The following is a 14,089-nucleotide window of genomic DNA, read 5'->3' as shown; positions in this document are numbered from 1 at the left end:
CTGATAAGCTACTGACCTTGAGGAAACCCTGTCACCCTAATTAGGCTTTTCCTTCATTTTCTAAAGTATCACTATCAATCCAATAGAGATTCAATGAGATACTGCAGGCAAAGTGCCTATCATGCAATTGAGCCTCCTCAAATGCTGCTGCTTCTTCAGTTCCTCTTGAGTTGGCCTGTGGTCATGTGAGGAGTTGTTCTCCTCATTCTGCGGGAATTTAAATCCTCGCTTTCCTGATAATGTCACAAGGCCTCTAGTTTCTGCTTCATGATCTCCTGAGAGAATTCATCTTTCTCTGAGTACATTTTGATGCAAAATTCTGACCACCCAAACTAGGAACCCATCTTCCTCAGAGACACTGGTTTGTAAAGTCCTGGAACAGGAGGGTGTACGGCTTTGGTTGGTTCGGCCCTCAGATTCCAAGAGTGACCCTGGTGTCAGTTAACTGAAGATGTTTGGATGAACAGCCTGCAGTTCAGGCTGCTGAGTTGTGGGCTGTGTACCACTCTGCCACCTTTACTGGCTACGTCACCCCACGTAGCTCTTTTACTGAGGGCCTGCTGTTCCATCTCTGTTGAGAATACCTACCCTGGCTTTGTTCTTATCTAATGCCAATCCTATCAACACAGCCTCTTGCTTGGTCTCCTCAATACTCCATGACTGAGCAAGGCAGAGATAATCATTCCACAGAGACTTGGGGGAAGAGATATTCACTTGCACGTGGTCACCAAGAATGGGGATGAAAACTTGGGTTTCATGAATGCCCAGTCCAGTACTCTTACTACCTTCTTCCCAAATCCTTAGGAGCAAGCTTCATGGGAAGGCCTTCAGATTCCTAGTGGGTGGGTAAAAACTCATGGTGTATTGCTTTGACAATTTTTTTTTTTTTTTGGTTTTTGGTTTTTCTCCGGTACTGGGGATCGAACTTACAACCTTGCACTTGCCAGGCAGGTGCTGTGCTGCTGAGCTAAATCCCCAGCCCCTGACAATTTTTTTTTAAACAAAAATAAATTCATTGATTGAGGAGAGAATTTAACGTTTTTCAGAAGATACAGACCTTGTTTGAGTTCAAAGTGCTTCTTCTATCTTTCATTTTGGTTATGCAATAAATTCTGAGAGGACAAAGTAGGTCTTTACCCAGATACAAGGGAATAGTCAGGCTCTATTAGCTTAATGAAGTCCATTTTACAGAACTTTCATGATAGAAAGGCCTTGGACTATGGAACCAAGTACACAGAGATTTGAACCTCAGTGCAGCCATTGCCTTAGCTCTGTAATCTCCACTACATCCTTTAGCCTCTCACAGCTCCTGGTTGCTAAAGTATTAAAATGGAGATCATAACACCTTCTTCCATAGTGATGTTCAGGACCCATCCGCAGAGCTCAGGAGATGCCCTTGATATTAGCCTGTGATGCGCATGGAGCTTCCTAGAGCTATGCATCACAGTGACCCTGGTTTTGCCAGGAAATTAAATAAAGTAACAACGTCTGGTGTACTTAATAAATGTTTTTCATTTCTGTAATTGGCCATGGCTGCTCTCTTATCAAGATTTCCTAGTCTCTGTCATGAGATGAGCTTGCTTCCTGTCTTAAGGGTGCTTTGCTTGCGGTGCACCGCACACAACAGAATGCTATGCTGTGAGGCTGAGCTTGGTCTTATCGTCACACAGCAGGTGGACACCACGGCTTTTAGGGGGCTTCTACATAAGTCAGTGGCTACAGCCATGACAAAGGGGCCTTTCTCAGAGTATCTTAAGTGACTTAGGATTTTAGATAGTTTGGATTCTGTGTTGTAGACAAGTGCTTCCTTCTCATTCTAGTTTTCCAAGCCTATGTGCCTTCATTTCTCAGAGAATACAAGGATCTAGAAACGGAATGCAGAGAGGATATGGCTCCTGACCTTATGGGCTCAGAGTAAGCTCTTTGAGGAAGCTAGATGAGGACAATCAGGAACTAAGATTTAGAGTACAAAAATAACGGTGGAAAGATACAGAAGTGTTCCACGCTCCGGGTGGAAGAAGAAAATGTCCGAGGGAGTTCATAGACAGCACAAATTAAGGCTGAATTTTTCTGAGAGTTGCTCAGTGCTAGTTGAGGAGGTAGGAGGTCAACCAGGGCTGAATTTCAAAGCTCCTCACTTAAAGTTGATTGCTTAGCCCACTGCCCCACTGCATGCCATTTTTGAATGTTCTTCACATTGTCTTTTCCCCTTGTCCTGCTTTTTGTAGGTTCGTTTTCCTGCTTAAAACAGAGCTGCACATAGCTTTCATTATGATTCACACCAGCCTGAAGAAAAAATTCAGCTACTGTGTCCTGGCCTTTTGCCTGTTCGCAGTCATCTGTGTGTGGAAGGAAAGGAAGAAAGGGAGTTACTATGCTTCCCTTAAAGTGCAAACCAAGGAATTCCAGGAGCCAAAGAGCCTTGAGAAGTTGACCACAGGGTCTGGTTTCCGGGCTGTGCCATCAAGCAGTACCCAGGCCCCCCACCGGCGCAGCCAGACCCTCAGTCCCCGGGTCCCACGCAAAGCCAAACCGCAGCCTACCTTCCAGGTGTGGAACAAGGACAGCTCATCCAAAAATCTTGTCCCCAGGCTGCAAAAGATCTGGAAGAATTATCTACGCATGAACAAGTATAAAGTATCCTACAAGGGCCCAGGGCCAGGCGTCAAGTTTAGTGCAGATGCCTTGCGCTGCCACCTCCGGGACCGTGTGAATGTGTCCATGGTAGAAGCCACAGATTTTCCCTTCAATACCTCTGAATGGGAGGGTTACCTGCCCAGGGAGAACATTAGGACCAAGACTGGGCCGTGGCACCGGTGTGCCGTTGTCTCATCAGCGGGATCTTTGAAGTCCTCACAACTGGGCCAAGAAATAGGTACGTTGCCATTGTTCGCTGAACAGCCACCGCTCCCAGGAAGTAGGTGGACTCATTGCTGGTCCTGCAGCCAGGGCCCAGTGGGGCTTGGGGGATCAGTGGAGCAGGTGCGGAGCAGTGTTTTCAACTGTCTTTCTGAGAGTCAGATATGCTATGGAGACAGTCGAAAAGACGGGAATCTAGGCCCCAGCATCTTTATCAAATAACTTAGCTTCATTTTTATCTGTTTCAAATATTAGTGTCCTGCAGAGTATTTAATATGAAAAATAAAGTTTGACTGCTACCCGAAAGCAAAAAACTACACTTATGTTTGAAACATAGATTTCTACTTCACTTGCAGGTTCTGATAGTCTATTATTTTATTTGGTACAAGACTCTTGTGGCTTTAACTACATGAGTAATTTTCACTTTTTTTCCTTGAAAGAAATGAATTAGAACAAGGATTTGTAACTTAGGGGCTGTGGGCCAATTTCAGGGGGTTCGTGAGTCCTTAAAATCGCATGCAAAAATACCCGTGGATTAGGGGCATATAAAGTGTGCATGTGTGTAACTCTGTGAATTTTTCCAGCGGAGAATTTATAACACTGTAGTTGGTTCTCAGAGGAGTCTGTGGCTCAAATAAGATTTTAGTCACTGGGTGAAATAGCTCAATTTGCTTTTCTTAAAGTCCTTTATATTGGTAAACTAATCCAACCAACAGCTACTGATTTACTTAAGACCCTTTGCTTCTCTTGTATTGGAAGAAATATATTTTCCATTATTGTGAAATGAATTGGGCGGTAAAGAAAGCAGAGCAAAGGAAGGCTTGCTCTTCTGTCAGGCTGGAGGTATTGGAGCAGGTGAGGTCATATGTCTCCTTTTTTATTCCCTTCTTGTGACTGCCAGGAAAAATGGTCTGAAACCAACCATATGCTCTCAAAGAAACATAGATGTGAATTTCAGCTCTCTAGAACTGAAAGAAAAGTGGTGAGATCACATTTTCTAGTTCCCCAAATGAGCAGTACTTACTAATAAGAGCTACCAAGGTGGCCAGTCCCACCTCAACTTTGATTTTTGCCTTTTTCATTTCCTTTGGACTTTGTTTGCTAGAAATTAAATGGGGCTGGGTTTTGTTCATCTGTAATGAAACCAAGCTTCTTTCTTTCTTTTCTATTTTTGCCATGACACGGCAATGCTTGGCTCTTCCAAGTGTTAGCACACCCTTCTTCCGGTCAAGTCATTATGGTCTGCCTGGCTGAAATTATGCTGAAGTTTGAGGCCAAGCCAAAATCCCTCTGTGAATTATTTTTAATATACCTTTATTTTTATGCACTCTCTAAAAGTTGGAGTGATTTAAAAGTGAATTAAAATAACTTTTTTCTATACACTCCAGTTACAACTTCAAATAAGTACTGTAGAAGGACTTTGATTTTGAGATATAAAAATTACATGTTAAACTTCAAGTGTTCTAAATTTTATAGGGCATGTCCTCTGGGCATTTGGTCTACCAAATATTTTAAGACATTTATTCATTTCCTTTTATTCATTCATGAATTCATTGACAATAGAAAATAAGAGGTTGGAATACAAAGGAGCAAAGGGAAAAGGACGGCCATTGCCCTTGAGCTCCAGGCAGAATGCCAGGCCCGTGGACTTTACATTGCAGAGAAATTTGTTGCGTCTATTCTCAGCAATTGAGCATCTGAGGTGGCTTCGAATTTATTGTTTAGTTTTACAACTTGTACTCTTGGTAAGGTTAATATGCAGATAATTTTATTTATTTATTTATTTACTTACTTACTTACTTATTGGTACTAGGGATTGAATGCAGGTCCTTTACATTGAGCTACATCCCAGCCCTTTTTATTTTTTATTTTGAGTCAAGATCTCATTAAGTCACGTTAATAACTTAATTTTTCCAGGCTGGGATAAATTTACAATCCTGCTTCAGCCTCCCAGAGTGCTGGGATTACAGGCCTGTACCGTCACAGCTGGCTTGTACAGATAGTTTGTGAATTACTGCTACCTTCCAGTGGGAAAATATCCTCAAGAATGGGGCTAGAAGGTCTAAAAAAGAGATTTTATGGCTGTATTTTCAGCCATGGCAGGACTGTTTACCAGAGAAAGTGTACAATGTGTGCATAATGTACCTGTGACAGGTTCACAGGCCAGCCAAGGGCAGACTCAGTAATTTTCAATTACACTTGGTAGCTTCCTTATGCTTAGAAAGTATCTTAGATTTGTTGGGAATTTCATTTCAAACAATAGCTCATTTTAAAAAACACAATGGCCAATAGAAGTGACACGTACTATGCACCTATGTGTCCAACATACTTATTCTTTGAGTTTTCCCAGTCGTCCTCTGAGCTGGGTCAGACCACTGTTTCCATCTGCTGGTGAGCTAACTAGAGTCTTGGAGGTTCACACAACTTGTTGAGAGCCGACTGGGCGTTGGAAGCTACTGTTGGACTCATAGGCCTCCCTGCTTAGCTCTTGTGCCTCGTAATGGTTGTAACTTCCTAAGAAAATGTAGTCGGATTAATCTTTTGCTGCTTTCCTTGGGGAAAGGAGTGGAGCATTCTGAGTTGAAGCAAAGCCAAGAAGGGAGGGCTGCATAGGGAAAAGTGCGTAGTGTGTTTGGGCATTTCAGAATCTTCTCTGGCTGGGAAGTGGGGCCCAGTGGTGAAGAGGGGTGAAGAGTGGGCAGAATGGGAGCAAAGGTTGAGCTCTTAGAGAACGTTAACAGTCACCATAAGGATGTTGGGTTTTGTTCTTTAAGCCACAGAGTGTCCTAGAGGTTTTGGAGCAAGAGAGCGATAGGATGGTGTGTGCTTTAGGAAGAGCTCTCGTTTCGGCAAGTCGCATCTCCATGGGGATCTTGTCTAATCTCTCCATCATTCGCCACCTTTGCCATATCCCGCTAAGAAGTCCTGTGCCAGGCTGTCCAGCACTGGGAGTGGTGGTGGAGAGAAAGGGCCTGATCTGAGCAGTCTCCTGAGCCACAAAGGCAAGAACTTAATGTCTAACTAGAAATGCCCTACAGCGGAAGGTAGGAGCCAGAGTTTCTAGCCTAGGAACAAGCTGCCTCCTGTCGCTGGCAGATTCCATTTGGGTGCTCTTAGTCTGAGGTGTTTGTGGGTTTCCTTCCATAGTTGTCCGTGCGGTTGGGTATTTGATTCTGAAGAAGGGTCAGATGTGGAGATCAGATTTAGAAGTCATTTGCATTGAGGTGAGGTTGTGTTATAGTCTAAGGGAAAGCCAATTAGAAAACCTAAAGACGGGTTTGTGCTTTGAGAACAAGCACAAGCAGAAACATTCAGAGTGGCAGAGAGAGGGGCTGGAGGAGAACCAGGTGTGTACTGTGATTGAAAGCAAAGGGGGATGCAGTTGGGGGATGTCAGCTTTTGGCATTAAAGTCTACAGAGCCAAGACACGTGTTTGAGCAGAATGAGGCCTGAGGAGACAACTATAGATTGAGTGACTTGAAGAACTTGAGTGGTTATGGCTGAGGTCAGAGAACTTTTCTTGTAAAAGGCCAGGTAGGAAATATTTTAAGTTTTTAGGGTAGTACGGTGTCCTTAATGAATGCTCAACTCAGCTGCTCTGGTGCAGAAGCAACGCTGAAGAGCAGTAGTAAAGAATGGGCATGGGTATATTCCAATAAAACTTTATTTATAAAAATGAGGGTTGGATGTGATGGTGCACACCTGCAATTCCAGTACTTAGGAGGCTGAACCAGGAGGATTACAGGTTTACGGGCAGCCTGGGCAATTTACCAAGAGCCTGTCTCAAAATGAAAAGATAAAAGAGGGCTGAGACTTTGACTCAGTGACAGAGCACTTGCTTAGCTTATGTGAGGCCCTGGCTTCTAATCCCCAATACCACACCAAAAAAACCAAAAACAAAAACAAAAATAAGAGAGGGAGAGGGGGAGGTTATGTGATGTGTGAAATTCATTTGGAAGTATGAAAACGTTGTGATAAATTGTGATAAAATTTTTTTTTTTTTTTTTTTTTTTTTTTTGTCTTTTTGAGACAGGGTCTCACTATGCAGTTCAGGCTGGCCTTGAGCTCACTTTGTAGACCAGGCTGGCCTTGAACTCAAAATGATCCTCCTGCCTCAGCCTCCCAAATGCTGGGATTACAGGAGTGTACCACCACGCCCGGCATGTGATAAAATTTCTTACATCATGACCTCTACCTATTTAAAATTACCTGAAGCAATGGATTTGGATGTATTTATGAATTTCCTAACTCGAGCTATTTCTATTGAATTTTCTAAGCATGTGATTCCATCAGCTACATACAGTGATGCATCCCCCCCACCCCCAATTCTCTGCAGTTACAGAGAGATAGCGGCTTCTTCCTCCTGGGCAGGTTTGTTTGCTAGGATCCCATGGGTTATAGTTTGCTCTGGGTTTTGTCCTGGAGGCCCATTGAGTTTTTTTTTTTTCCAGTACTGGGAATCGAACTCACAACTCTGCACTTGTCAGTCAGGCGCTGTGCCGCTGAGCTAAATCCCCAGCCCCTGGCCCATTGAGTTTGAAAGCTCTTCAACTTTCAATAGCAAAAGATGAGTTGGCCAACAAGGGTCCTATCCTCTTATGATCCCAAATGGCTTTTTAAAGAAGTTTTCTTCTTTGATTTTTTATTTTTATATTTTTTTATTAGTACATGTTTGCAGTGCATAATGTTCACACTCCTTTGTGGAGTTAGGAGATGTACGCAGCACATCTTTATTCTCTTTTTTCACCTCCTTTCCCTCCCCTTTCTCCCCGCCTCCTCGTGGCCTCCTTTCTATTTGAGAGAGACCTGTCTCCTTACGCCATAGCCGTGCGTGATCCTTTTCCTGCCAAACTCTTTTAACTGCGTCTGTGATTTCCTCCCCTTCACTCACTTGTCTTCAGTCAAGTCCTTTCACTGCGGTCTTAACACTTGCTGCATCCTCCTGTTGGCATGGACGTCCCTGGGCCCTTTCCATGCCTGAGGGTCAGCTGGCCACCATCCAGCTCACAGGGGCGTGGGTTTGAGACACACTATGCATCATCATTCTATCTAAAGAAGATTACATCATTGTTCCTTCACACAACTCAGCTCACTTGTGTCACAGTACCAATTACATCATTCTCTATGCAGGCTGTACTTATTCCCACCCTTCAGTGCAGCAGGAGGTAAGCTGTCTGAGGGCAAGGCCTTGTCTTTTTTCTCACGCCATTGTCTCCAGTCCTGAAAATGGCCCTGGCAGTGAGTCAGTATTTACTGATCCTCCTTTCTGTGAGTCAACACTGAAGACCCATCCTGAGACTCTCGGGCTACGTTTTCTCCATTACCCCCTCCAAACCCACTTTCTTCTCTTTCCTGTCTAGTTCTCTTGCCTGGAATTTGGCCTTCTGGGCCACATCCGGGGATGTCCCTTGCCCGCTGGCTTCCAGTTGGTCAAAGAAGCACAGGTGTAAAGCTGAGAGGAAGGGAGATGAGATTGGGGCACCTATATCCCTGGGTATCCCCTGTGTGTGAGCTCAGAGGGCGACTTTCCCTTAATAGGATCTCAGCCCGTGGCAGGCAAACCCCTGGATCCCTGGGGCCCTGCTCTCTCTCTTTCCCTTCAGGCCTGTCAGACTGGAGGGATGGAGGGAAGAGAGGTTATGATACTGATTACTTCAGGCCGCCTCTAGCCTGTTGGGTGGTAGCAGTACAGTGTTCCCCTCCACAGCTGCTGACCGTGGCCCCCTTAGCTCAGGGTCTGTGCTCCAGCTACCACAGTGCACCTAGGTAGCAATGGCTTCCTGTAACAGTTGACCGTGGGGTCTTAGGCCATCCTGCCTTATTTTCCTTAATCTTTACCCACATCTTTGTAAATAGTCCTTTAATGAAACTGTTAGTGGGGCCATTGGAGTTTTCATCTCCTTTCTACAGAGATTTACAGTGATGATTTATTCATTCATGAAATGAGAAAGTTGGCCAAGTGCAGTTTCTATAGATCTGTATTCTCCCGTGACAAAGCTCGTTGCAGTTCTGGGTTGTGTAAAGATGTACTTCCTGCTCTATTTGCAGTTCCGTGTGCCTGTCCTTTAAACTGAAAAAATATGGACTATGCTCCTGTCCTGTAACCTTCAAACCATTTCAGTGACAATCTGTCCTAGGACTGAGGATACAGCTATGTTGTTTCTGTGAATGGGGTGCCAGGGCTCGTGCATGAGGTTATGCTGGAATTGAAGAGAGGGAGGATGTCATCCCTTAATTTCCCTGTCCAGATCATCTTGTGTTGAACCGAATGCCTTTTTGTCCCCCCAATCCTATCTGTGTGGCAAAATAACAACCAAAACAAACCCACATGGAGGCAGATGGGGTGATAGCTTATTGGGCTTAGCTTCAAATAGATTTTGGTGGTGAGTCCTAAACTTGCTTGGTTGTATACGATTTACGTGTACTGGGCTGGGCTATCATAGAATCACAAAGGTCCCAGATTGGGATGGTTCTTAGGGGTCATCGCTTCATCCATCAGATTGATCAGTGGAAGTAGAGAAACTTCTCCAACTTTGCAACTCTACTTTAAGTAGCCAAAAGGAGGTTGAGCCCAAGAAGTAATTAGATGTTTTTGAGACAGTCTATCTGATACTGATTGGATTTAATACTGTATATTTTTTTTTGACAAAGTGCTTATTAAAAGACATGAGGAAATACAGCATTTAGTTTTACCACTATAACCTCTTGCTCCATTCCTACCACACCAGTTTGTGACCCTTCTCCGGATTTCATGTTCCTACATGGAATATTTATGTTTGTCTCGGATGCCATAGTAAGTCCTTTAATTTGTCAAGCCCTGTGCACTTACTTGTCAGGTAGACCAAGCATATGACATTGTCTTGATTTTTCTGACAGGAGTAGAAATGTAATCTACTGGTGATGCCGACAGCACACTTGGTCTGTTCCTTTGATAACCGGAGGAGCCATTCCTCCACAAGTTGAACCCTGGCCTTGGTCACATTTCTGCTGTGCTTTGGTATACTGGTGACATTGGATGAGTTTCAGGAATCCATGATCTGGACCCCTTTTAGCTCATGCAGCGGCTGACAGACAGATGGTCCTTTTGGCCTTTGAGCTCTACCTGAGCAACACAGAAATATAATTTTTCTGTTTGTATCACAACAGGATAAAAATCAAGAAGCATTTTTATCTAGTTCTCTCCCTTTCTTTCAGCCCCTTTTCCCCTCTTGTTCTTCTCTCTTTCTGTACATTGTCAGCACTCATCCATCACCTCTTTTGTATTTTCTTGTGGTTTATAGATAATCATGATGCAGTCCTGAGATTTAATGGGGCACCCACGGCCAACTTCCAACAAGATGTGGGCACGAAAACTACCATTCGCCTGATGAACTCTCAGGTAAAGTTTCTCCTATGCAGACACGGTGTCTTAGTCACGATCCTGTTGCTGAGACATGATACCCAACCCCCACAATTGAAAAGAGGGGAGGTTTATTTTGGCTCACGGTTTCAGCTATGGTTGGGAGGCTCCAAGGCAAAAACATGGGGGGAGAGGGGCCTGGTGGAGACAAAAGTGCTCAACCCATAGCGGCCAAGAAGCCTAGGTGGGGAGGGCAATACCCAGCAAGTCAGCTGTGAACTCATCAGTGTACTAAATGCTGACTTAGTACAGCACCCCCATGACCCAATCATCTTCCATACACATGAGAACTTTGGAGGACATTTTCAAGCTAAACGGTAACATGAGGTGTGGACTCCAAAGCAGAATGTGTCTGCCAAGAGTGCATCAAAGCTGCTAGATTAAGTCTCCTGACCTTCCTGGAGAAGGCGGAAGTGAGTCTGTCCCCAACCTTAGGATGTGTTCATTAAAAAAAAAGTCAAGTGCTATTCGTGTGCAATGCTGGCGGTTTCTAGGGCCCAGGAAAGCAGAGTTCTGCTGTTCCTGAAGCTGAGAGGTCACACCTAGAATGCTGCTTGAGGGCCCATAATGCAGGAGACTCCAAGGAAGAGTGAGGAGTAGTGTGAAAGGAAATGAAGACATGCATGTGAGAGTCCTCTGTGTGCTGTGAAATGACATACAAGTACTACTACGTCATTACCATTTCATCATGTGTAATGTGTACTGGAATTCATGTATTACTGGATGGATCCCCCTGGATTATTCATTTCTAGGTAGCACATGGTGATTTCTCAATACAAACTGAAATCTGAGCAGTATCATTGCTACAAAGTTCCGTTAATAGATTTAATGAGTAGGAAGACTGGGTTACACACTCATCAAAAATTGCGTGTTAGTCAGGCACCATGGCACTCACCTGTAGTCCCAGGCATGTGGGTGATTGAGCAGGAGGATCACGTGATCCCAAGGGTTTAAAGCAGTCCGGCAAACACAGAAACGTCCTAGCTCTAAAAATATCGCACATTAGGGCTGTGAACATGTTCACCTTGCTCACAACCACTGATGTTTGCCTTTTCCTGACCAAACATATGGGCCTTGGGTGTTTTTACGTAAATGTTTAATCATTATATACCTCCCCCTATGACTCCCAGATAGGGACCGAATCCTGGAACTGACTGGAAATGCCATGTCGATACTTTCCTGGTAGAATGTGCATTTCTCATTCTCTGTGGTAGGAATCTCCTTCTTTCTTTCTCTTCACTTACTTCCTCCCTTCCAGGAACTCACCAGCTGAGCTGAGCCCCTTCCTGTATAGTATACGTTTCATTAGAAAATCACTGCCCTGAGCATCTGTTTATGATGGCGTAGGGAAGGAGGAACTTCACTTCCGTGCAAAGGCCACCATCTTGTTTGTTGTTCTTCCTCTCAAGCCATTTTGTTCCTATAAGATAGTGATTTTTTTTTTTTTTTTTTTGAGACATGGTCTCATCATGCAGTTCAGGCTGGCTTTGAGCTCCCTTTGTAGCCCAGATTGGTCTCGAACTTGCAACAATCCTCCTGCCTCAGCCTCCTGAGTGCTGGAGTTATGGGTGTGTGCCATCATACCAGGCTAAGATAGTGATTTTCTACCCTTCAGTAACCTCTAGGTGCTTCCAGGGCCCGTGTGCTGTTCCACCTCATATTTGGGGTTTTAATATTACTTTTTTTTATCACCGGAAAGAGAGGTTTAAAAGAAATGGTTTGATTAGCAAGAGGCTCTGGAGCAAACAGCATCTGAGCTTGATTTGAGAGGTGGGCAGATTTGAGAAACTGCAATAGGGAAGTGTTCCAGAAAGTGGGGCTGGCATTGACTGAGTGCTGGCTGGGCAGAGGTGTCCATGTGGCAGAATTCATAGTGCCCTGTTGGGGAAGATGAGGCTGGACCTTTATGGCTGCTCAGCTTGTGGCAAGTCTGGAAACTCAGACAGAGGAGTTAAGACCGGCATTGCTTCTCTCCCTTCTGATGCCCCAGTCACAGACATCCCAGCGCTGAAGAGCACCTCCGGGAGTGCAGAGACGTGGCTTCCACCTCTGTGTGACATGCCGAAATGTCTGGGGCAGAGTTACCATTCATTCATTCATTCATTCACTGGTTCTGCAGATACACACAGCATTGAGTACAGTGTAGCAGTCAGTACATAGCCTCTTCAGTTAGCCTGTCTGGGGTGGAAACAAGCCCTGTGTCTTATAATTAAATTTCACGCCCAATTTAGGTATGTTGCAGCAGCTTACAGTGTGAGCTGTAAATGAGAAAAACGTGCAAGACACTCAGAACAGTACCTGGCACATATGCTAACCAGTGTTTCCAGTTCTTTTATGTATGTAGACACTGTCCCCGGAGTGGAGGATACGATGGTGCTACAAGCACAGAATGGAGGGGAAAACAGTATGACCATTTCACCTTATGTAAGAAAGCATTTGACAAAACTCAGCACCTTTTCATGATACAAACATTCAGTGTGCTCGAAATAGAAGGAAATTCCTTGATGTCAAAGCTGACTGTGAAGAATCAGAGACAAGCCTCATACTCAGGAATGAAAGGTTAACATTTGTCCTCTAAATGCAGCAAGAAGGCAAGGATGCCTATTTCTGTCATCTCCATTGAACTTCTTACTGGAAGTGCTGACAAGAGCAAGTTAGGTGAGAAAAAAATAAAAGGTACCTAAGCTGGAAAAGAAGAAGTTGAATTACCTCTGTTCACAAATGATATGATCATCTATGGAGAAAATGCTAAAGAGTCTAAAAAAAAAAAACTTGTTAGAATTAATAAAGAACTCAGTGAAGTAGCAGGACCTCAAGTTCACACAAAAGAAGCAGTTAATTGTTTTTACAGTTGGTGTACCAGTAATGAATAATCCAGACAGGAAATTAAGAAAAACTTTCATTTACAAGAACATCAAAAGAATTAAACAGTTAGGAATTAAATTTAACCAAAAATTTGTACAATGAATCTTGCAAACGTTTCTGTCAGAAATTAAGAAGACATATGCAAAATAGCCAATATCAATTCTAAATAAACAATGTAATATAAATAATGTAATATTTAACACAATATTAAGTTTTCATGAGTTGGAAGGCTTAATGCAAGCTAAGCACCCTTTATTCAAGATGCTCCAAAATCTAACTTTTTGATCACTGGCATGATACCACAAGTGAGAAACCCCACACCTGGGCTCAGGTGCAGAAAAATATTGTACAGAATCACCTCCAGCCTATATTTATAAGGTGTGTATGAAACCAAGATGAATTTTGTGTTCAGAGTTGGGTTTCTCACACAAAATACCTCATTGTGTCCACGCAAACATTTCAAAATATGAAAAAAAATTCTGAAATTGAAACACTTCTGGTTTCAAGCACTTTAAATAAAAGCACTGAGCTTGCATTTTTAAGATGTCAGTACTACCTCAAACATCTACAGATTTAATGTAATTCCTATAAAGAGCTCAATTTTTTTTTTCCAGAAATAGGAAAACCCTAAATTACGTATGGAATCACAGGCACCACAAATAGTCAAAACAATGCTGAAGAAGAAGTAGAAAGCTGGAGAACCAGCACTTCTGATTTCAAAACTTACTCTAGTGCTTCTATAATCAAAGCAGTGCAGTACTGATTTAAAGAGAGATTCATAGAACCATGAAATAGAATAGTAAGTCCAGAAACAAGCTGTCTTAGTTACTTTTCTCTTGTTGCTGAGACTAGCTACCCAACATCCAAAATGAAGGAAGGAAAGGTTTATTTAGCTCACAGTGTGTGGAGGTTTCAGTCCATACTCGGCTGGCTCCAAGTCAGAGTGGCACATGGCAGGGGGCAATA

The 14,089-nt window shown here is 43.5% G+C and overlaps 1 protein-coding gene across 2 annotated transcripts in view; it reads left to right on the top strand.

Moving 5' to 3' along the window:
• Positions 1-14,089, top strand: part of St6gal1 (ST6 beta-galactosamide alpha-2,6-sialyltranferase 1) — a 92,278-nt gene that overhangs the window by 60,017 nt on the left and 18,172 nt on the right. For both annotated transcript variants that reach the window (XM_013513557.1, XM_005383258.2), the window contains 2 exons: positions 2,229-2,875; positions 10,140-10,237. In XM_013513557.1, the coding sequence (XP_013369011.1) occupies positions 2,272-2,875; positions 10,140-10,237 (702 nt within the window). In that variant the 5' untranslated portion in view covers positions 2,229-2,271. The remainder of the gene's footprint in view (positions 1-2,228; positions 2,876-10,139; positions 10,238-14,089) is intronic.

The sequence above is a fragment of the Chinchilla lanigera genome, unplaced genomic scaffold (genome assembly GCF_000276665.1).
Source record: "Chinchilla lanigera isolate Chin_1 unplaced genomic scaffold, ChiLan1.0 scaffold00019, whole genome shotgun sequence".
Taxonomy (NCBI): Eukaryota; Metazoa; Chordata; class Mammalia; order Rodentia; family Chinchillidae; genus Chinchilla; species Chinchilla lanigera.
The sequence above is the reverse complement of the archived record's forward strand: the minus strand, read 5'-3'. Positions and strand labels throughout refer to the sequence as shown.